Source organism: Silurus meridionalis, chromosome 3 (assembly GCF_014805685.1).
Source record: "Silurus meridionalis isolate SWU-2019-XX chromosome 3, ASM1480568v1, whole genome shotgun sequence".
Classification (NCBI taxonomy): domain Eukaryota; kingdom Metazoa; phylum Chordata; class Actinopteri; order Siluriformes; family Siluridae; genus Silurus; species Silurus meridionalis.
The window spans coordinates 17,164,640-17,188,925 of NC_060886.1; the positions used below are offsets into that span (position 1 = coordinate 17,164,640).

The 24,286-nt window shown below is 35.7% G+C and overlaps 3 protein-coding genes across 3 annotated transcripts; 2 read left to right on the top strand and 1 right to left on the bottom strand.

Annotated features, from left to right (window-relative positions):
• The first annotated feature begins 170 nt into the window (after window positions 1-170).
• zgc:162944 (uncharacterized protein LOC569993 homolog) lies at window positions 171-7,012 on the top strand. The gene is made up of 4 exons (XM_046845522.1): window positions 171-429; window positions 3,481-3,652; window positions 4,615-4,813; window positions 6,645-7,012. Exons 1-4 carry the CDS (start codon window positions 322-324, stop codon window positions 6,838-6,840), a joined length of 675 nt encoding a protein of 224 aa, XP_046701478.1. The 5' UTR covers window positions 171-321; the 3' UTR covers window positions 6,841-7,012.
• A 130-nt stretch (window positions 7,013-7,142) lies between these two features.
• Window positions 7,143-13,408, bottom strand: acod1 (aconitate decarboxylase 1). Its single transcript, XM_046845520.1, has 6 exons — window positions 13,339-13,408; window positions 9,844-9,953; window positions 9,593-9,754; window positions 9,387-9,476; window positions 8,825-9,024; window positions 7,143-8,391 (listed from the first exon to the last, which is right to left on the bottom strand). Exons 2-6 carry the CDS (start codon window positions 9,853-9,855, stop codon window positions 7,422-7,424), a joined length of 1,434 nt encoding a protein of 477 aa, XP_046701476.1. The 5' UTR covers window positions 9,856-9,953; window positions 13,339-13,408; the 3' UTR covers window positions 7,143-7,421.
• A 1,945-nt stretch (window positions 13,409-15,353) lies between these two features.
• On the top strand, window positions 15,354-17,435 carry kctd12.1 (potassium channel tetramerisation domain containing 12.1). Its single transcript, XM_046845411.1, has one exon. The coding sequence runs from the start codon at window positions 15,529-15,531 to the stop codon at window positions 16,402-16,404; it is 876 nt and encodes a 291-aa protein (XP_046701367.1). The 5' UTR covers window positions 15,354-15,528; the 3' UTR covers window positions 16,405-17,435.
• Window positions 17,436-24,286: the final 6,851 nt, after the last annotated feature.

The window sequence follows — 24,286 nt, forward strand, 5'->3', positions numbered from 1 at the left end:
CGGGGTTATTGCGAGTCACTATAACATGTGAACTAGTCCGACCGCGTACAGTCAGCCAATATACATATAGTTGATTAGTTCAGATTAGCAATATTTGCGCATCTTCTGGCATTCATTATAGTAGAGAAAACCTGCGCAGGATGTTAAGAAACTGAGGTTCATTTTCACACTAAAAGTCCCGGAAGACACGAGCGCACCAACTGCAGGCGCTATTAGTGAAGTTTGTTCCGGTCGTCCTTTCTGCTACACTTGACATTTCTGTAATACTAGCAGACATCGTCTTTATTGCAGTGTGTGTTAATTGTGTGGACGTTTCTCACAATGGTTAAGCGTGTAGCTGTAGTTCTAGCGGGTTGTGGTGTTTTCGACGGCTCGGAAATCCACGAAGCTTCTGCAGTGCTGGTGCATTTAAGCCGAAACGGAGCGAATGTGAGTTCCCCCTTTTCCTAATGCACACGCAGCCGATCATAAAGCCCGAAAGATTTCTATCAATATGATTTTAGAGGCAGAACACCGCAGGAAACCGCAAAAATACACAACATAAACACTTAAGCACAAAAAAGGTTTCATTATGCAATTTATATTTTTCCTTATGATGAACATTAAGAATTGTTTAAGTTTAAGTGTATTCTTGATATCACCTTTGCGTTGACAGACACAAATAACCTTCATTATGTTTATCGGTAAAAAAAAAAAAAAAAACCGAAGCACGAATAAAATTGAGCTAAATGAATGCAAACAGTTTGGCCGCTAGAGGTCGCTGTATCAGATCCAGTTCTCAATCTCATCAGAATCGGAATCAGGTTTATTGGCCGTGTGTTGATACACATAAGCAATTTGCTTCCAGCTGTTGGTGACTCCCAAAAGTACAGACATAACACTATGCATTTCACGTAGAATATAAGAGACAATATGATTATTAAATGAAACTTTCACTATTTTCTCATGAAAACCCCATTTAATAATCCATTTATCAATAAACTGGTTTGCCACAAGTGTTATGCCCTTAAGATGTGCTTTATACAGACAACCTTGAAACTGAGTAAATATATTACTATTTTGAAGCACAGCCTAATTGCGTTAAATCTGTGTTTTGCGGTAATGGGCTGTGCATGTCGCACCAAGGCCTACATTGGTGTCCTACCTGAAACAATTCACCTCTTAAGTCCATCATTATGATGCTGCAGATATAGAAACCATCACTATTATACAGAATACAGCGCAGTATAACAGAACGCTGTGTCACAGACAGGTATCTCATGTTTGAGTTTGTGCAGTTTGCAAGCTCTGAATACTGACCATCCAATCAAAGAACGTGAAATTAATGTGACATTATTGTACGCCTGCTAGATTGCTCTGGTGCTGCTAACTCAAAATCTGATTGGTTAAAACAACACCTTCAAGCAACATGTACGCTATGCTTCAGTGCCTACTGCTGATTGTGAAGACCTCACAGCAGATTTCTTTAACCCCTGCAACACAATGGCTGAAATATATGATTGCATCAAAACTCGACACTCAACATAAACAGTTACTATTTGAAGTAGTGCAACCCAGAGAAAAGCTATAAAATAAAGAGAATAGACTGCTGGGAATAATTGAACACATATTCATGGAAAAAATATATTGAAATGTAAATAGGTGTTTAAGACAGCAGAGAAGGCTTTGCTGTCCCTGACACTCTACCACTGGTGTAATGCAGTGGTTCTCCATGTGAACTCTGTGGAGCAAAGCCAAGTGTTATTTTGGTAAATGCATGCTGTACAAGAGTATTACTGAAACTCAATACTTACTTTCGTTTTCAATCTGTTACTCAAATCTGCACTTCCTTTTTCCCCACATTCAGCAAATGTGTGCTATATATCAATGTAAAGGGCTCATTTAGTTGATTCAGATTAGCATCTAATCACGCAACTCAGTGTAGGGAAAAAATATAAAAATTTATATGGATTAATTTAAAGAAAAAAAAAAAAAAAAAAGTTGCTTTATTCCATTCATATGGAATGAAGAATAAAATATAGATAGAATATTCCATATTCTATCTACTGTAATTTCCGGACTATTAAGCGCACTCAAATATAAGCCGCACCCACTGAATTTGACAAAGTTTATTTTGAACATAAATACGCCGCACCTGTCTATAAGCCTACATTGAAACTAATAAACTTTACACAGGCTTTAACAAAAGACAGTGTCTGTACCACGGCTTGTATCTAAACAGTAGCCTATCAAAAAAGTCATTGTTCACTGTCTTCTGTTCCAATATGTTATATAAGGTCTGCAAGATGTGACATACCATGTATTGTAAGGATTACAAGTTGTGTATGTGACGTCATTAGAAAGCGCCAACACGTGAAGTGAAGTAAAGAAAGCACAGAAGAATATGCATGTGTGAGACTCTTGTATTTAAGGGTGAATACATAATTAATAGAGTGAACTGCGCATAAAACATCTTCCTCCTTCCTTTTACAACAATTTCTCTCGAGAGTTTTTCTTTTGGCATCGTCGTGCGTTTAAAAATCACCGTTGGTGAAGCTTTTCTCCCGATGCTGTGCAGCTCAGGACACAGGTAAAGTGCGTTTTTTCATGCCCGGTTGTTTTCAGCGTGACAAATGATTCGCTTTTCCTGTTGACAGTCCGAGTGAGCGGCAGGTCAAACATCAGAGGAACCGCATCCATATTTATGATGTGGTGCGGCCCGATTCAGTGGGAGCGCGATTTAATATAAAGAGTTTCATTTATTCACCTTAACCCGCTGGCAACTTAATTAGTCTAATGTTATGGGGCTCCGTTTTTTAGCTTGAAGCTTGTGAAACCGGGAAAAATCCATAAATTAGCGCCTTCATTGTTTAAGCCACGGGGTTCAAAGCGTGGGAAAAAAGTAGTGGCTTATAGTCCGGAAAATACGGTAATATAGAAAAATGGTATTTAAAATCATTTACTTTTTAAAACCTGAATATATTAAGAAGCATTTTTTGCTGCCTCTTTAGAGCATTTTTTGATCCTTCCATTTTTATGAAGCAATTTTTTAGCATTACATAATTTCCTAGTATTTTGTTTACTGTCTACTTGAATGGGTTTAAGCCTCAGTTACTCAATAGCTTACAAATAATTATTAGAATTATAAGCGTTTCGCTTTGGTATGAATACTGAACCTAATATTTGCATAATTTAATTATGCTCAAAAATACATTTGTAATCACATGGCCCAAGGATTTAATTAAACAAATGCAAAAATTATGTGAATTTTCAGTGTAGTGTACCATCTGACATACTTTTCATCATGCTATTTGTTTTGTCATTGTGTGTTTTTAAAACAAATGGCAGAATGAAATTTTTTTGCTGCATGTTGTGCAACTATTTCCCCATCACTTCTTTTTTTATTTGCTTATTAAGCTGTTTTTGTTTGTAAGATGCCGTTAAAGTTTGGAAAGGTGCAATGTAAACTAAACTTGATCATTCTTCTTGTCACCATTCTAGGTTAAAATATTCGCACCCAACATTGATCAGATGCATGTTGTTGATCACTTGAAAGGTGCACCCTGCGAGGAAAAGCGTAATGTGCTTGTGGAAAGTGCGAGACTTGCCAGAGGTGACATTCAAGATCTGCCGGAACTCAGCGTAAAGAATTTTGATGCCATTATTTTCCCAGGTTAGAAGATTGACTTCAAAAACTGACTGTTTTTTTTTTTTTTGTAACAGTTATTAATTTCTGGGTCATCAACCCAAATGGTGTCATTTGTTTTATAAGTTTTATTTTTGAAATGCAGAACTTTTTTTTTTTTTATGAAGGACTCATGAAGTCCAAATCCAAATGTTTTTAAATCATCTACATTGTTATTTACATTAATTTAATCATTAAGATGTTATATAAATAAAATCTTAATGATTAAATTAATGTAAATAACAATGTAGATGATTTAAAAACATTTGGATTTGGACTTCATGAGTTTATTCTAAGTCTTTTCTTTTGCGGAACTTAAAATGCACCGATCTGGGAAAAATGTCCAGTCTACCCTGTAAGTCTGTTCCCATGTCATATGACGTACTAATGTGGTCTGGTGAAGGTTTCTATACTGAATTTCACTGCAGTAAAACCAATGACCCTTAGCTCTCAAAAAAGCTTGGTATCAATATTTTTTGTATTCAAGCTTTTTTTCATTCTCTACTCATCTTCAAGTAAAAAACTTTATCCTGGTTAGGGTCAAAGCAAATCCAGATCTTAAACCAGGAACACTGAAGCTAAGGTGGGAGTGCAGGAATCAAAGATCACCCCAAACTAAGGGTTAAACTGGGAAATGTGGAGAAATAGCAGTGCTCTGCGTTTCACCATCATGCCACCCTAAAGAACATTCTATTGAATATATTTAATTCACAGTTCCTTATAAAGCAGCTTAATACATTTATTATAACCTAGGCACAGAGCTGAGTATTTGAGGGTTGAGGATTTGCACAAGGGCCCAACAAGGACTCTCTTGCTATTACTGATATGTGTATCTTCTTTGTTATTACTAGCTCAGAACCACAGAATAAATATTTTTTGTAAAGAATTATGACTTCATACCTATCATGAACTGCAGCGTATGGTTTACAGTCCAGTGTTTTCTTTGACAGGTGGCTTTGGAGTTGCTAAGAACCTGTGCAGCTGGGCAGTACAAGGCAAAGACTGCTGTGTGAATGAGCAGGTTAAAGCAGTACTGCATGCTTTCCATGCTGAGAAGAAACCTATTGGACTGTGCTGCATCTCTCCAGTACTAGCAGCAAAGGTCTTCCCTGGCTGTGAAGTCACAGTTGGCAATGACAAGGATGAAAGGTACTTTACATTTTTAGAGCTTTGAGAACTGGAACCACCTGATCTCCAGAAACCACCTGAAAATACCACACATTTTCACACCCAGAAATGAAAACATTTCCAGAATGTTTTTATAGTTGACCAGTAAATAAATCAGTTTCAGTTCATTACTACCTTTTCAGCAGAAAAGCATGTGCAATTTGTGTGTTAATTAGCAGCCATTCACAGGCTACATTTTTCATTTCCATCTTTAATGCATTTTAGGCAGCACTCTTATTTGAAATACTATTTTGGTTAAAAAGAAAAAATATGTAATTGAATGATACTGATTTATTGTTATAAAATATTTTTCCATCATACTAATTTTCACAACAACATCTGTAAGTTTGTATTTAGTCATAGTCATTTTTGTTTTAAAATTTGCAATTCCTAATGCTTTTTTGCTTTCATAATGATATCTTCTATGCATAGCAGCCTTCATTTTCATAATGACACTTATATCTTTCTGAGACTAAACCTGTTCAATGATTGTAATGTAAGATAGTTGGTAAATTTGTGTGGCAAATGAGGTAGCTCTGAGGTAGATGGAACCACATGGAGGCTTCACTGAGCTCCAAAATATGGTTCTTTCTTTACTAGTTAAATATATAGACATGATGTAACAGCTGATGATATTTTGACCCAAATTAATGATTTGTTCGAAACAGGGTCAGCTAGTATATATGTGATTGCAGGGCATAACCCCTGGTCGTTCAATGCTTAAAAAAAAATCAATATAAGGTTTTCGGCATTTTAAAGCATTGCTCAACATTAAATAAATAATTTCTGTATCAGGATATACGTTGATTTCAGATTTCCATCACTTATCACCACCAGCTGCCACTGCTTGGTGAATAATTGCTCTTTAATATATAGACTTTGATGATGAAGTAATCATTTTGGTGTTGGTATGAAAGACTTCAGCATTTATTTAATTTTGACTAAATGACATTTCATCATTTCACATCATCAAAGCAGAAAAAATTAATAACAGGAAATGTAGCAAGCAGAACTGACCATATTAATTAGTGATTATTTACACTAATGTTAGAGTAAACAGAGATTCGATTAGTGAAGAGACAACAATTCTGCAGTTTGTCAAATGGTATTTAGTCAAAGTTATATTCAGCATTTCGTATTGGGAGCTCATGATTTTTTAAAACACAGCATCGATGTATTTCCATTAGCTTACGTTGTAAATATAGCAGTAGTTGCAGCATCATTCATTACAATAGACATTTTAAAGGTCTCCATTTTTACTTTCTTAGGGAATAAAAAAATGCTAGAAACATATTTCAGTTCATATTAGAACATGTTACTACTTATGAACACGTTTTACAGGCTTCTACATGTATTGTATGTATTCAATTGGCTACTTTGTATTTGGCATCTGATGGATAGTTAAAAGGTGGGTAAAATGTTTTTAACTAAATGGGGCAGCAGCAACTTTGCCTTCAGGAGTGGTCAAGAGTGTCGCACAGACACCTCCAATGTTAATCTTTTTACAATTTTGTCATATTGCTATTGTCATAGTAAAACCAAAAAAAAGTGGGCCCATCGTACCTCAGAGACCACCTTTTAGTTAAAAAAAAAAAACAATTGCTTTCATCAGTAACAGTTTGTGAAAATTCATTAAACTACACAAGCAACCCTCACATTTTCTAGTTATTTAGTTCAGTTAGTTTTTGCAATTTAATTTTTTATTTCTTTAATATTTGATATTTCTCTACTGATTATATTATTTATTATCTGAGGATATGTGACAAAGCCATCATGCAGTTGAGTGAGCTGTGTGATTTATTTGATTTTTCAGATCTCCTGATGTACCAGGGACTGCAGAAGCCATCACTCAGCTGGGCTGCAAACACGTCTGCAAGAACGTCAATGAAGCTCATGTGGATGAGAAAAATAAGATTGTAACCACCTGTGCCTTTATGTGCAAGGCACCTCTGCATGAGATATTTGATGGCATTGGTGTGATGATTCAGGATGTCCTAAAACTTGCCTGAATGAACACTGACACCACAATCTAGCAAGAGTAATCATCACCTTTTTAGTTCTACAAAGCATATTAAAGGAAGACCTTTGGCTGTTAATGTGCATCACAGTTTAATTTTCAGTTACAAAAATAAACTGCATGTTACACTCTGAACTGAAATAAACCAATTCTGTCATCTGTTATTTTCTTATTTCCTTTATTTATTTCCTCTAAGAAAACTCCTAAGTGTGCCAGTGCTGTTAAACTTATTTTTTCTTTTAGGTTCTGCACGGCAAGAATATTACCATGATATATACTGAAGAAACATTGTGTGTTTGCATTTTTTATAACTTTATTTACATATTATATATATAATACATTTATGTACGATATAAATACATACATCCTTTCTACCTTGCTAAATCTTATGCCATATTAACCAACTAGACCTTTACCTATTATGTTGTCTGACAGCATTTGTCATACGTTGTGTTCTAGCAAATAATAAAGCCACTGTAAACTGTAGTTTTTCGCTATGCCTTCATGCACATTTACCAAAGCGAGTTCAAAGATTCCTACTTTTTAAGTTTTATGGTATCATTACAATAATATTCAAGCAGATGCTGAATAATAGGAATCATTGCTGTGGTTTATGTGCTTTTGAAATCGCATGTATGACCCAAGCACAGAACAGTCACTGACTGTCTCCATGCTGTCAATAAGCTGCACAATACTATCTACAGCTTCTGTGCTTAGCACAGTCGATGCATTTTTCTTAAATTTACCCACCAAATGCTCCTGACTAAGCGGCTTTCTCCAGTGACCATAAAATGTGTTACAACGTGCTGAGTATGTTTCTGTGTTGGCCAGCTCTACCACAACTTCACAGTACATCTTTTCGAAACTAGCCTGGTTGTCTTTTGGATTTTCCACATGAACTTTGAGGAGCAGGTCTGTCAGTGCCTTTCTTTCCATCATTTTACTGCTGAAGGAATCCACAGTGACCTCACCATCAAGCAGTGCACTACAGCAATTGAACTGGTACGAGTGCCTAGCCTCGTGTTCTGTGACTGGGAGCGGACAGTCTATGTATCTTGATGAAGGGACTTTTAGTACAATTCTGTTAATTTGACTGAGATCAGCATTTGGCTCTTTGGTATAAATTTTTTCCCTTACAGTTACTGCTGCGTCAGCTACCCAGTGCATGCCTAAATGGGCAGGGAACCGCTTGAATGCAATATCCTGTTTTTCCAGCACCCACTCGTACTGGCTAGTTGGGGAAACCTCAGCCAAATGACGTGGCAAATAGTCCTGGTAGTAAACACTAAAGCCTGATTCAAGATCTAGAATTTGCTTGTTTCCTTCTAGACCTAGAAGAGCAAGCTGGGATGCTTCTAGACCCTTTCTAGCAGCATTCCCCAAGTGCAGTGGCTTTGTCTGAGTAGCTGCATTTGCTAGTGGAGCACCAGCAGATGAACATGCAATAGCAAGAGCTGCCATGGTCTGAGATGGGGACAGACCCAATAGTTTAGCTGAAGCAGCTGCACTCCCCATAACTCCAACAACTGTAGGAGGATGGAACCTGAGAACGGAAATCAAAAGCTTTAGCATGACTGATAAGGATTTTAGCTTATAATCCTTTAAGATGAAGTGCACGGCATGGTAAAATATGATTAAAACTGAATTAATCATGTTAAGCTTTTTTTATATTGTCCCTATACGTTTGAATAGGGTTCTAGAAAAACTATGCAGAACAAATCAATTTAATTTAGTACTTCTTTCTACACAAATAATTACTTTTTTAAATCTAAGTACTTTAGAGTTGTACCAAACATTTATCAGGTTAATACCTAAAACTTACAATTATTTATAGTTAAATATATTAATTGTTTGTCGCTTCATCAGTATGGTTTATTGTAAATACTTTGTTTTGATTTCATATTTTTAAATACATTTTCATCTCAAGGGCAATAGATGATGATCATCAGTATTGTTGTTGTAAGTTAACATTGTACCTTTTGGGGATGTTGTGAGCCTCTTTTGAAAACCTCATCAGTCTTCCTTGAATTTCAAGTCCCACATTGAAGGCGAGAAGTAGATCCAAACCTGAAGGTTTAGAAGGCATCGACTCGGCTAGAGCAACTAGAGCAGGCAGCACCGCTCCAGACGGGTGAGTGGCAGGATGCCAGGTGTCATCAAAATCCATAGAGTGCACCTAAATGAGAGATCAAAAACAAACATCAAATACCTAGCTATGATTTTCAGCAAGATAAATGTTATTCTATAATTATAAAACTCAAAAGGTAAACAAAATTAATCAACATCTTGAAAGCTCTCTCACTTACACCCACAAACATACACACTAAAATCTTTGCTGAACAATTAATTATTAAAAATAGGTGCATATAAACATCAAATAAAATACGATAGAATAAATGTTATTCCATATAAAAGAGATAAAAGCATAAGCCAGCATTAAAAAGATATATAGATATATAAACTGTTGACATCATCATCAAGAATTAATAATAATATAATGGTAAAATCTTCAGAATGTAATAAATATTGGTAACCTACCGCAACCCCATTGACAAATGCAGCATAATTCGGTGGAAGGAATGAACCTGGTTTCCCCCACACACTGCTGTTCTGTTGTGCTTGGTATCTCTAATAAAATAAACAATTTCCAAAGTTGTGTTAAAGTAGAAGCAAATAATAATTAATTATGATTCATTATGTTTTAATCTGTTATTCAGTATTTACTGAAATATGTCAGACTTTACCTTGCTGTACTGGAATGTTACATTAAAGACTGGGGTGCTGGTTCCAAGCAGACCAACTCCCAGTGTGTCCAGCATCATTCTCTTGCTCCTTCTTATAACTCCATCAGTAAGATGGGTTGCATTCAAAGTTGAGATGGCTGTACCAAAACTCTCTGTAACACTCTGTAAAATGAATACAAAATTAAACAATTAAAACATTATTTTAGGTAATAATACAAAACTATTAATTTACATTGAATCAGCAACACTACCTTTCTTATCATCTTGTATGGGCGAGATCTGATGAATGAAAAATAACGCACTCCCTTTATATACTGGTTTGCATGATGAACTGGCTTACCGACTTTCCTGGATGAACCAACTAGTAAAGAAAAACCCAGAGAAATACAAGGTTTCACAACACATTTTTTTTAAGGTCATGCTCTGATCAGTCACATAACACTTGTGTAGAAAGATATAGTCTGATATTTTTAAACATCAGGTAAGTTTTTGGAAATTGTAATTTTGCCATTTAGTCTGCCTAGTATATTAGTATATTTAGTCTGCCTAGTATATTATTACTAAATATACTAAATATAGTAATAATAAATTACTGTACATTATTATATTCAATTATATTCTTTTTTTTTTTTTCTTTCCTAATGGGCTTAAGGTTGAAAGCATATCATCCTATGAAATCTTTCCAGGTTACATTTAATTGAAAATCATGCAAATTTTTTTAAAGTTCTTTAAAATGACAGTTTTACCAATTCAAAGTTCTTTTCCTATCTGTAAATTCAGGTTCCCTTCTTAAAAAGTCTCTCCTGCAAAATCTCATATTTTATTAGTGCACTCTTTAAGTGAAGAAAAATGAATGACACAAAATTTACACTTGTAACTCCAGCAACTGATTTGAATATGTATACATTTACAGCTGTTGTTTCTCCATTTCATGAAGATTGCCTCTTGTGTAATATTCTGTGACTTTTATTTTAATCATTATTAAACTTGTGCACAAATTTATAGAACACTTCAATTTGGTTTCTAAACAGTTTCAGTTCTTAATTGAATGGATACCACAAAATGTAAGCAACATTATATTGCATCATATCAAACACAGCAACATTTTTTAGATGAGCTTTCAAGCTGTGAATCTTCTGTTTACATATTCTGAATGACATCTATTGAATACAGATTTGATACAGTTGTGTTCAAAATTATTCAACCCCCACTGAAATTGATTGTTTTGGTCGGTTTGACATTGATTATGATCATTCAGTCATCCTGCTTACAATTAAATCAAAGAGGCACGTGTAGGTCAGACAAATATAACATAACATTTATAATGAAATAACCACAAATGTCTTTTCTGAGCTTACATCATTATCAGTTTTATTCAACCCCAAGTGACATTCAATCTTAGTACTTAGTACAACATCCTTTTACAGTTATAACAGCTTTTAAACATGAAGCATAGCTTGACACAAGTGTCTTGCAGCGATCTACGGGTATCTTCGCCCATTCATCATGGGCAAAAGCCTCCAGTTCAGTCACATTCTTAGGCTTGCGCACTGCAACTGCTTTCTTTAAGTCCCACCAGAGGTTCTCAATCGGAATTAAGTCTGGTGACTGCGATGGCCACTTCAAAATGTTCCAGCCTTTAATCTGCAACCATGCTCTATTGGACTTGGAGGTATGCTTGGGATCATTGTCCTGTTGAAAGGTCCAACGTCTTCCAAGCCTCAGGTTTGTGACGGACTGCATCACATTGTCATCCAATATCTCCTGGTACTGAAGAGAATTCATGGTACCTTGCACACGCTGAAGCTTCCCAGTACCTGCAGAAGCAAAACAGCCCCAAAGCATGATTGACCCCCCGCCATGCTTCACAGTAGGCAAGGTGTTCTTTTCTTCATAGGCCTTGTTCTTCCTCCTCCAAACATAGCGTTGATCCATGGGCCCAAACAGTTCTAATTTTGTTTCATCAGTCCACAGAACACTATCCCAAAACTTCTGTGGTTTGTCCACATGACTTTTGGCATACTGCAGTCGACTCTTCTTATTCTTTGGGGACAGCAAGGGGGTGCGCCTGGGAGTTCTGGCATGGAGGCCTTCATTACGCAGGGTGCGCCGTATTGTCTGAGCAGAAACTTCAGTACCCACATCTGACAAATCTTTTCTCAGTTCCTCAGCAGTCACACGGGACTTTTCTCCACTCTACGCTTCAGGTAGCGCACAGCAGTCGAAGTCAGCATCTTCTTTCTGCCACGACCAGGTAGCGTTTCAACAGTGCCCTTTGCCTTGAATTTGCGAATGATGCTTCCTATGGTGTCTCTTGGTATGTTTAACATCTTTGCAATCTTCTTATAGCCATTGCCCTTCCTGTGAAGAGTAATCACCTGTTCTCTTGTCTTCCTGGACCATTCTCTTGACCTCACCATGTTTGTAACCACACCAGTAAATGTCTAGAAGGAGCTGAGTATCACAGTCATTTTAAAGCTGCCTAATTGGTGCTTATTAGGCTTTATTGCTGCTCCCTGATATCCACAGGTGTTTTCAATACCTGATTGAAAACACTTCATTGAACCTCTGTTCTTCAGAGTGGTAGTCTTTAAGGGGTTGAATAATTATGTCAATGAAGAATTCACAAAAGAAACATTTACTACTGTATTACAAAACTAATTGATGTCATTTTAGTTGCATATGGTTCTTTAAGAAGTCCTTGTAGGATTTCATTCTGAATACAATTACAAATGTACACTAAATTCCCTAAAACCATTTACAGCATTGGGGGTTGAATAATTTTGAACACAACTGTAACTGGTAGGGCAGTGAAGAACAATAAACTTGCTGTCATGTCTATTAAACCAGTTTGAAATGATTTGCCGTTTGTGACCTGATGCATTATCATGCTGGAAGTAGCTGTTAAAACATAGATAAATTGTTTCCATGAAGGATACACATAGTCAGCAATAATATTCAAATTGGCTAAAGTATTTATGCCATTAATGATTAGTAACAGGAAAGCGTTCATTATGGTGTGTATTCTGAGATGCTTTTCTGTTCACGTTGTAAACTAGTTTTTTATGCTCTATTAAATCTTCTCACCAACAAAGCATTTCTGTCAGAGGAACTGTCACTAACTGGATGTTTTTCTTTATTACATTAGCAGTTTGAGTTAGCTCAAAGTAACCAACAGTTTGTGAAAATCCAACCAGCCCAACTGACCAACAATCATTCCACGGTCAAAATCAGTAAGATATATTTTCCCCAAGCTAATGGTTGATGTAAACATTATTGGAGCTGATGCCCTGTATCTGCATGACTTTATGCATTGCACTAGCACACATCTGGCAGATTAAGGAACTTTATGAATGAGCAGGTATAAAGGTGTTACTGATGAATTGCCCAGTAATTGAATATATACTGGGTACAAGTGTTCAGAAATATCTTACAATAAAAAGGAGATTATATAGTACAGTTTCACTAAACAATTGTTAATCCTTAGTCAACTTGACTGAAAAATATCTTTACCTCATTGAGAACAAAATATGTTGCAAAGAAAGATACAGTACAATGCATGAGTCACGTGACTCATGACTGCATGAAACACCAATGCAATTACAAAATACATGAGATGAAAGAATTTTGATTCATATGTTTGCATAACTGCTGAATAACATGTTTGCAAATTGCTTCACAGAAGAAGGTCGCTTTGTCATGAGAAGTTTCTGAGACTTGTATGCAAGCAAACTTAACTTACTTACCTTTACAATCAGATTTATTTAAGTCAGAAATACAAGCATGTGTAGGAAAAGGCCTGTAACGGATTATTAAAAACATAAACAGGAAATACAATTTTTTTTTGACTGTCATCATTCCAGCAGTCTGTTGGAAACACTTGTCTGTCTTAATATCACATGCTTCTTTGAACGTCACAAAATATTTCTCAACTTTCCACAATTGTTTTACTTCCCTTTTCAGTTTGTTGTATTTCCTCAGCTTCTCATTTTCTTTCTAAGGCTAACACTATCTGTTTCAATTCAAGTCAAATCAAGTCAAGAGGCTTTTATTGTCATTTTTTATTGTCACACAGAACACAGTGAAAACGAGACAACGTTTCTCCGAAACCCTGGTGCTACACTAAACAACATAGAGCTACAACACAACACAACACAAGCTACATAAAGTGCATCGAGTGCAACCTAGTGCAAACAGTGCAGACAAAAAACAGTACAGACAGACAACACAAGACAACACAAGACAAGACACAAAACCCGAGACAGTGCCGACCAGTAAACCTACTGTATACTTTGATTATACAGTATTGTGCGAGGAGAACTGTAAAAACTATAACTGGGATATAAACAGACACAATGTCGTGCAAAATACAGCAGCAGTCAAGAGGTGCAAAAGACAGCATGTAAACAGTGTAATAGAGTCAAAGGTGCAGTGTAATAGAGTCGAAGGTGCAAAAACAGCAGGTAAACAGTATAATGTGGTCAAGTATAAATAATAATAAATAAATGATGGTGAAATGGATTAAGAGTGAGATGAGTAGTGAGTTATGAGTGTGTGTTTAGAATTCAAGAGTTATATTTATATTAAGTTTGTAATCTGGTGTACCAGTGTAGATTTATTCATTACTAGAGACTCAATGCACGTTTGTACGTCGCTCTGGATAAGGGCGTCTGCTAAATGCCGCAAATGTAAATGTAAATGTAAATGTGTTAAGTTCAGGTTGTGCAATAGTGTGGTTAGCAATAGCCAATAGTTATTATCTATTTTTTTACTACATCTGGTTTCTTAACCAATATTTGTTTATCTTTCTGTTACTACTGTAACATCACTGCCTACATTAAAATAATGACAAACACCTGTGCTTTTCCAAACACCACTTTTACTTCCATTACTTTCTCCGAACACAATTATTCTCCTCTCCTCCAGCACCCTCTAACGACGGACACTGGTAACAACCACAGCAATCCTAATACATGACATCTACAGTTTCAAATTAATGGAAATTTGATGTTTTCTTTTTTCTTTCATTTGGCTTCAAAGTTGTGAAACATATTATTTGATAACATTCACATATGGATGCCTGCAATTGTGGTTGAGACGTATGCCTTTCCTGTGTGTATTTTACCACAGCTGACTGCAAATGGCCAGTTATATATATATATATATATATATATATATATATATATATATATATATATATATATATGATTAATGTCTGCTGGGGCAGGTATCTATTGAGAACATTGTTGGAGTGGCAGTGGGGGGACTGTTACTGTTGGGTCTTTGAACAATGCCTATAACCCTCTCTAATCCAGTCGTGCCATACTGCAGCTGACACTGTGCTCTCAAACCCAACCTCCTACTAAGCTGGGCCATGTGAATAAAGGAACTTCACAGTGCTTAACGTATATGTGACAAATGCTGGTTCTGTTTCTTAACTCATCCAAGACATGTTGGAATTCCTTGTAACGACACCAGATGGCAACCTTCCTTTTGGATTTATTTAAATCCGTTGGAAATGAACAACCACTTGTGCACAAATTTCCTTAGAAAAAAAACACAAAACAAAAAACTAATAAAAACCAGACACCTCTTAATTAATGTTTTTGCTTGATCATTGCTCGTGTGTTTTGATGATGTATTATGTGTTTTATGTTTAATGTTCTGTGTGTTTCATTATCAACATGATGCCCCAGAGGGGTGTGTGTGTGTGTGTGTGTGTGTGTGTGCGACATTCATAATGGAATAAGGGACGGCTTTTACTGACACACACCTGCCACCAGCAGGTCCCTCATTTCACGATATAGGGTTAACATTTGTGATCGATTAGAACTCCTTAGCAGTCTGTGCATCTCCAACCACGCACCCTATTTAATCAACCCAACCCCTCTCTCAGATCACATTTACGAGCAGCTCCAATCTTTGCTGAAGACGACATGGCTCTGGCTGATCCACAGCGCGGAATAACTAACGGTGCAGATCCTGCCTCTGCGTTTTCGGAAATTATCGAACTAAATGTTGGTGGCCAAGTGTACGTGACAAGGCGCGCAACTTTAACAGCAGTGCCGGACTCTCTGTTATGGGGCATGTTCAGTAAGAATACGCCAAAAGACTTGGCGCGAGATAGCAAAGGGCGCTTCTTCTTGGACCGGGACGGTTTTCTCTTCCGTTACATCCTAGATTACCTGCGGGACCTCACCCTGGTGCTTCCCGAATACTTCCCAGAAAAGAAGCGTCTGCAGAGGGAGGCCGAGTTTTTTCAGTTGCGAGAGCTGTGCAAGCGCCTGAGTCCTAAAATGAGTAAGGACGACTCGGTGTGCGAGGAGAAGGAGAGCTGCTATCAGAGCGACTCAGAGGAGGTGATGGCGCACGGTGCCGCGTTTTCCGGTTGGGACGCGTCGCGCGCGCTCGTCGCACCCAGCATGGCGCACTCGCCCTCGGCGGAAGTCAGAAAGTCGGGCTACATCACCATTGGTTACCGGGGCTCGTACACGATCGGGAGGGACATTCAGACCGACGCCAAGTTTAGGCGCGTGGCGCGCATCACCGTGTGCGGGAAGACGTCTCTCGCCAAAGAGGTGTTCGGAGACACTCTGAACGAAAGCCGAGACCCGGACAGGCCTCCAGAGAGATACACTTCCCGCTATTATCTCAAGTACAACTTCCTGGAGCAGGCTTTCGACAGACTCACCGAGTTCGGCTTCCGCATGGTCGCGTGCAGCTCCACCGGGACGTGCGCTTACGCGAGCAACGACCCCGGCGAGGACAAAATCTGGACGAGTTACACAGAGTATGTTTTCTGTCGGGACTGAGACTCACTGGAAATCTACAACTCCACGTGTATCATTCATGCAGAAGTCTACTAAAGCGGAGGGGCGAGACATTAGTGTATTAGGTATTTAGAAGTTCAACCACAGAGATGAGCATTAGAGATGCTGATACATTGTTATGTAAATTCATATCACAAAAGCTCCTTTATATCCGAGTTTTATTTACTGCGTAGATGTTAATTTATGACCACTAAAAACCTGTGCATCAGATATTAGATTAGATTCAACATCATTGTCATGTACCTTGCACAATGACAATAAAGTTGAATCTAATCTAATTAATACCTGAGCAGGTAATAACTTCAATTATGTAATATTGCCCACTGAGATTTGTTTACACCAACTACAGAGCGCACCAGGGATATAGGAACTATAACAATTTACCATTAAATGTCAAATCCTTTTAAATGTAATCTCATTCCTTTAAATAATCTGGAATCAATTTGATAATATACAAATGAATACATATCTTATTTTCCAGAGAGGTGTTCTTGCAATAAATGTGATTTGATACGTTTAAATTGCTGAATTCAATGTGTTGATAAGGTCTCTTTACAAGCACAGGAATGGCAGCGTGAAATAATTTCCACAAAGAAAAAAAATGGAATAAGATGTAGCTTAAAGCTTTTTATGATGCCCTAGACCTGAAGCAGAGGATTCCTATAATATATATTATCTGTTTATTAGACTCGAAACTGAATAACTGTTGCCATACTCTCTGTTATTGCATGCAATGTTTACAATGATTTTGGTACCGTTTCTGTTGTCTGGTAAAACAAAACAAACAAAAAGAAAAGAAAGAAAAGAAAGAAACCAAAAACAAGAGGTTACACTTTTAATCTGTACAAACTTTTTTTTTGCTTCTAAACAGAAAGTTTTTCTCTTCATGATACATTGTTTTCACATTGAAATACTGGTCAAGACTTGTGCACTAAATTAATGTTTCCTATAACTGTGTGTGTTTCAAATGTAATTTAAATGTATATTTTGATTGAAATTAAATAAAACCACATTCTTGCCATTAAAAAAGAAAGTAGTTTTTGCTATTATTGATGTAATACTTTAACAGTGGTGAAAAGTGAGAAGATACAGTAAAACACAAACGTGTGTTTTATTTGACAACTCGGGTATATAAACATGTAGAGCTACAGCAGAGTTGTGTCTATTTATAGCCATAGAATGAGGTGTAAATTTTCAGAAGGTTTGAAATTGCTAAAAAGAAAACTTGGGGGAAATATTATTTGTAGGAGACACTACAAAGGCTTCCTATGCTAAATATTCAAAAGCCAGCTTCCAGAGATTTACCAACTCTGTGTTTCTGTGTAGATCCTATCTGTTTTTGTGACACAAATTTGGCATGTGATGCTCAGATGCAAATGGTGCAGCTGTACTCAAATTATGATGCTATTATCATTTCAAGTGTAAATAACAAAAGGTTCCAGCTGCAGTGAGAAAGGGGATGGATTGCCTGAGGGACAAATTGAAAAACCTTGTGTCCTAGAAAGACAATGTTCCTTTATTATTTGCTGGTACTGTACCAGGAATATATCTGATGATGTTTATCTTAGCCAGAATAAAGGATGCATTCTTACTATTTTAGGCAGCCAGTTGTTCTCTTAAAAGTATGCTAGTTTCTTAGAATTCTGGTGTTGTGCATAATAGAATAAAACATATTGTATTGCATAGTTGTCTAGTAGCCCACCTAATTTGCAAATCCAATTGTTGTATTTAAGACAAACTCTCCAACCTGGTTGCACTAATTACGCTCTGTGCTAAAATTGACTCTTCGGACACACATATTCCATTGGCAATTGTCTAAATGCTTTGGTATTCAACAACAAAAGGTGCTTTAATTGTCCATCTGACAATTGAGACCTTTATACAATAGATACAATATGTTTCTGCATAAATAACAAAGTGTTTATTCTCCGAAGCATTTTGTGTAGTGGATGTGTCCATACATTTAGAAAATAATGATTTGCTATGAAACACCACTTGTATTTTGCATATACAGTAACAAAACTCAAAGTTTAATGGAGTCATTCATAACTATTTATTTTCCCATTACTTTACTGTTTATTCAAAAACAAAAAACCCAAAAACAACAAAAATAAAAAGCTTCACATTACACTTGATAGTGAATAATATTGCAATCCTTTTACTAAGGGGCAATCAGGAAGCTTGCCCAAAACATCACTTTATTCTATGCAAGAAATATGTAGCCACTTTAAATACTAAAATTCTATTAAATACCTGGAATCAAATTCAAGCTTGATCAAAACTGACTATACACCATTTGTCTTGTGTTGGAGTGTAAACAGTGTTTTCACATTAAGACCCCTCAGAGATTCAGTAGTGTACCCTGTTTTATAAACATTTTTTCAGTAAAGACCCTTTTTTAATATTCAGTCAAAAACTTTCATACAATTAAAATTAATAAAACAATCACATTAATTCATATTACATTTGACACTATGTAAAATATTTCTGCACATCTTTGCCTTTTTTATTCTGTCATAATGATGCGATCATATATAATCATAATAAACACACTTAAAATTAGAAGAGTGTGGGTTCTGTATAATTTTTAAAATTTGCTGCCTTTACTAATGAAATTGCAGCCTGATGGTTATCAGCCCAGATCAGGGAGAAAAAAAATTCAAATCTCAAAAGCAACAGTGCTTTGTGTATATGTGTTTATGCTTATATGCAAATGTGTGCCTATTGTGTATTATCTGTGTGAGCATGTTTTACATAGGCATGCATGTCTGGGCTCATGGTGTCTCTTCTGTTTGCCTATGAGAGACTATCGAACATTTCATCCCTGTGTGCTCACTGGCATTAAATATGTGTTTGGCAATATTTTCTCCATGGAACCAGGACTAAAAATGCACAAGCAAAATAAAAATAGTACAAATTACACAACAGATGGTTTCAATATTTGGATCTCTTATACAATGTTTAGGAGTATTCTTATAAAAACAGTCATGTGGTTCCGCTATGATTTCACATATTTTTTTAATTAAATGACTAATTAGCATTATATAACTAAATAACTACTAGATTTCAGTGTTTAATGGTTTAACATTAAAGTGAATCTCAGAGAGATTGTCTGAACAACAAACTTGATTTGATAAGTTAAAACTGCTGAATTCAACCTGGTGTTAATGTCACATTACAAGCACAGTGTAAATGCCAGTGTGATATCATTTCCCTAAAGAAAAAACCTCATAAATACTTTTTAGATACTTGTTACTACTCCTACTATTATTTTGTTTTATTATTTTCTGTAAATAAACAGAAGTAAATATACAAGGTGATTTATTTTACATTACTGGGGACATAGGATTAAAGATACATAAATGTATCTTACTAAAGTTTTTTTTTTTTTATCGCTTTTGTTGTCATGAAAATAAATCAATATGCACTTATAACGTTTCTTGTGGCTGAGCCAGTTGCTTTCAATAAATAGCAATTCTATGGCAACCAATCTCTGTCAAGATGAACAATTTCACCATAAATGCTGTGGCCTGTCCATTTAGTCGAACACCTTTCAATCTAGCTTCACAGGACATGATTGTGCTTTTTAGAAATCCCAAGTATGAATCAATGATACAGAGTTCATCCCCCTTTAGCTATATAAAGACTACAATGAATAGAGCAAAAAACCAATACTTTTCAAACAAATGGGCTGCCTGGCATGTATTCACTGAATCTCACAGATCAAATATCATTATATCCCTCAAAGTACAGATCAGGAGAGGTGTTCTGTAATTTCTATGAAACAGCTGTTAAGCCCTGGTGGCTTTGGCTCGGTTAGCTTTTTTGTCCACAATAAGGCAAATTAGGATTCACAGAACTAAAGATCTTTGGAATGACTGTTTAGGCATGTGAGCAATCAATTCCTCACTTATTGACCTGAACACTTGAAAATAACTATAGCAGAACTGCTAAGCATAGCAACAAAAGTGACTGTAGTTCAGTTTAAAATGGTTTAAAAACTTAAACTTAAAAAATTTTTTTAAACATTAAATATTCCAGGAATTCTGTTTTTAGAACATTCGGTACTGTTGCAGCTAATGACAAGATTTTATGCGAATCATTTATCTGAATTTGGCTCATCGAAAAAGAGGAGTTTTTTTTTTTTTTTTTTTTTACTGGTTTCTAACAATTTCTTTATTTTACCTACCATCTCTGATCTGATCAGTAAAGTGATGTCAGTGATGGTTTAAACAGGGAAAATAACATAAAAACACGATGTTGAAAGATGTTTGAAAGAAGAATTGTGTTAATTTAATGCTACATGTTCAAAATGTGTGTTTTAAGACTCTGGCATGGAGAGAAGCTGGTGTTGGATCTGTGATGATCACAAATGTTGAGCTATTTTATGAGTTGCTCAGGAGCTCCTAGTTTTATAACTATAAAGACTGTATATAATCTATAATCACACACTCCAGTGCTCATGTTAGTTCTCACTCTCCAGTGTTCTGTATTGTTTAAAGATTTATGATCAAACACTTGATGGGTTCCCCATTTGAGTCTGGTTCCTCTCAAGGTTTCTTCCTCATAACATCTAAGGGAGTTTTTCCTTGCAACAGTCGCCATGGCTGATCATAAGGGATAAATGCACACCATTCACCTTGACTGTTGATTTCTGTAAAGCTGCTTTGAGACAATGTCTGTTGTGAAAAGCGCTATACAAATAAACTTGACTTGACTTGACTTGTCTTATCTGCTCAGAGTCACAACCACAAAACCAAATATAACTTTATACTGGTCTTTTTTCAGCTCAATCATAGAAGAATATATATATATATATATATATATATATATATATATATATATATATATATATATATATATATATTGTAACTAAATAATTGACTTTTAAAGAATTAGGATTTTTTTGACAGATTAATTTAGGACACATAACATGTGCTTTTTTTTCCTTCTGTGTGCCTTTAAGTTTTTGTCAAACATTAGATTCTTGTTTATTAAACAACAAGTCACTTAACAACTGTTCTGACCTCAGTGGAATAAATCTGTTGAAAAGTTGTTTTGACAATGGACCATCTGTGTCAGCTTTCTGTTACAGCAGGTCATTAAACATGTTTACAATTTTAAATGACTCTCAGGGCTGAGATGTGTATCTGCCTCAGGTCACCTTTAAACCAAGCATAGTCATTACTGATGCAAGATACAAGAAAGAAAAGCAGGAAGAGATTGCTCTTAATCAATTCCCAATTAAAATGCTTTTTACTAGCTGATTTCAGCTTGGTGCGTCCATGCTCCTAAATAAATGTTGTTTGCTAGAGTGCAGGGGACGAATGAATTGGAAGTGAGATAATTACTAATCAGAGTGTTCTAGAGGGACTATTCAGTATTAATGTATAATTTCCTGTTTGTAATATAATAATAATGATAATAATCTCTTGCGACCATGACAAGGAAACTCATTTACACAACATGAGGAAGAAAAGAACCAGGCTCCATCATCTTCTGGTTGACAGATACTGAAACCGTAAGTGACCTGTAGGCTATGAAGTCATACAGTAAGTGTTTTGAAAGAATATTTAATACGTGCACATTGTTAAGAAAAGTACAGAAATTAGCATAGTCTTTATAATTATGATTTCTTAAGATTCTTATTTATGCCCAACATATTATATGGTAAATTATATACGTAGTTCCAAATACACCATACAACTTTCAGCTCTAAAAAAAACACCATAAATGAAGGCAGAAACCTCACACAAACTAGAAAGTACATCAGAGAGAATGTTTTTTTTATTATTTAAAAGAGCAATTTGCATGACCAACCATAAAATATTGATCATGTTCTTACGTCCAGTGGCCATGTCCTGCTTTGAAATGCAAACATGAGCTCTATTCAAGGATGATGGTGAGTGTTTCCTAATCCGTTTCCTAGAGAAACACGCATTCTGCATTTTACTGTTTTACATTTGCAGTGTTGATTTAATATCAAACCAGAATTTAAAAAACAGTGCACACATGACCATGCATGTGTAATCTATGAGATGTATTCTCTTTAACCTCTTAATTTCCTTACAGCAGTCTGCTTTGTTTAGTAATATTATATTACTCATATTTTAATGCAATGGTTTTTATTTTTGTAATAATTTGTATTACTTGATAATGTTCTACACAGGCTTTTCCAAGGTTCACCCTAAATGCCTCCTTGTTCTCCAAACCCATCATAGAAATAAATGATTGCTTCTCTATGTGAGGCCTGCAAATGGCAGTGTGCACATAGACCTGAGATGGAAGTGATATTGACAGGGCAAAGTAACAGAGGATTTGCCTTCACTAATCCACACTGATCAAACTGGCTTAATCAAAGGCAGACATCAAATACTAACCTGCACAGTCTATGTAACTTGGTGCATCATTCATCACACCAAACATTAGAAACAGCTATAATCACATTAAATGCAGAGAGTGCCTTTGACAAAGCCAATTAGAGTTTCTTATTTCCCACATTAATTAAATTAACCTTAAAATAATTATTGATTAGGTACCGCTTCTGCCTGCTAATGAAAAATCAGTAACATTGCAAACATTCATGTAAGATCATAGTCATAAACATGTAGCATGCAACATGAATCACAAAAACACTCGGCAAAACGTATAAAGAAAACGTTTTTAAACATGATGATTATAATGGCCTTTTATCAAAAAATTTTTATAGAAAAATGTATAGCCTAATAAACACAGTATAAAGGCAATCTATTCTAAATAACATTTTCTGTGCAGATCAGTTGTTTGTCAAAAAAAAAATTTGCTTATACATTAGAATTTACAAATATTTGAAAGGAGAAAATATAAGAACAGAAATTCAATTAGTGTTTTAGATACTAAATGTTCAGAAAAAATGTAATTTAAATGCAATTAACACAACCACTATGAAAATTCAACTACAAAATTGACAGAGGACTATGTGTGAAAGGAGAGAATAGGAGACTGCAGCAGTCGACTTACTCTGCATTTATACACTATGGATTAAGAAGCTAAATATAGCAAGTCTTTTCAAGGGGCAATGTCTGGTTACTGTACCATAAAGGCCTGTATCATATACAGTATTCTCTACAAAGTATATATCAATTACAGTGAAAAATATGCATATGTGAAATATAAGTGGAGTACTCTGCAAAATTATTTTAATCATGTAACACCACTTTCTTGTGTGAATCCAATACCCTTGACAGCAACATTAGGAAAGTTTCAGATTCAACCAAACGTCCTTGGAAATTAGACAGTGTCTCACGTCATGCTATATAAGTGCAAAAAGTACACTTCATTAAATGTACTATAGCATCAGGGACATGTTCATCATTCTTCACTTCTGTCCTTAATTTTGGATCTTTGTTCTATAATGCAATTAATTTTAGCACTCTAAAGTGTAGTCACTATACTCTATTTACATTGTTAGGCATATTTACAAGGATGAAGAAAATGTCACCACTGAGACACTTCTTGCATTAATGCTTAACATAACTGAAATTCAGTGAGCATAGCAAATGTACTTGTGACAGGACTGATTAGAATAAAAAGCACAGTGAATTTAGATGCTTCATTAATTTATAACAATTCAGCCTCTAAATGAGATTAAATGAGATTTTAAGAGGGCAGAAGTATAATAATAAAATAGAAGTGCAAGACACACAGGTGAATGGTTATAAAAGAAACAAATGTTGCATTTTGATCAAATCAACGTAGCAGCAGCTAAGTGAAGATGACCTGCAGAACTAATTAAAATTCTTAGGTGGGAGAAAAGGCTTTTACCAGTAACTCAGTATTTGCACAACGACTGTAATTATTTTACATTTAATAACATGTGAATTTC

Coding starts and splice junctions, on each gene's coding strand:
- kctd12.1 (XM_046845411.1), top strand. CDS start 15,529: ATGGCTCTGGCTGATCCACAGCGCGGAATAACTAACGGTGCAGATCCT.
- acod1 (XM_046845520.1), bottom strand. Junction 9,477..9,592: donor TAACATTCCAGTACAGCAAG/GTAAAGTCTGAC, acceptor TTATTTTATTAG/AGATACCAAGCACAACAGAA. Junction 8,392..8,824: donor GCTCACAACATCCCCAAAAG/GTACAATGTTAA, acceptor TTCCGTTCTCAG/GTTCCATCCTCCTACAGTTG.
- zgc:162944 (XM_046845522.1), top strand. CDS start 322: ATGGTTAAGCGTGTAGCTGTAGTTCTAGCGGGTTGTGGTGTTTTCGAC. Junction 3,653..4,614: donor TGATGCCATTATTTTCCCAG/GTTAGAAGATTG, acceptor TTTCTTTGACAG/GTGGCTTTGGAGTTGCTAAG. Junction 4,814..6,644: donor GGCAATGACAAGGATGAAAG/GTACTTTACATT, acceptor TTGATTTTTCAG/ATCTCCTGATGTACCAGGGA.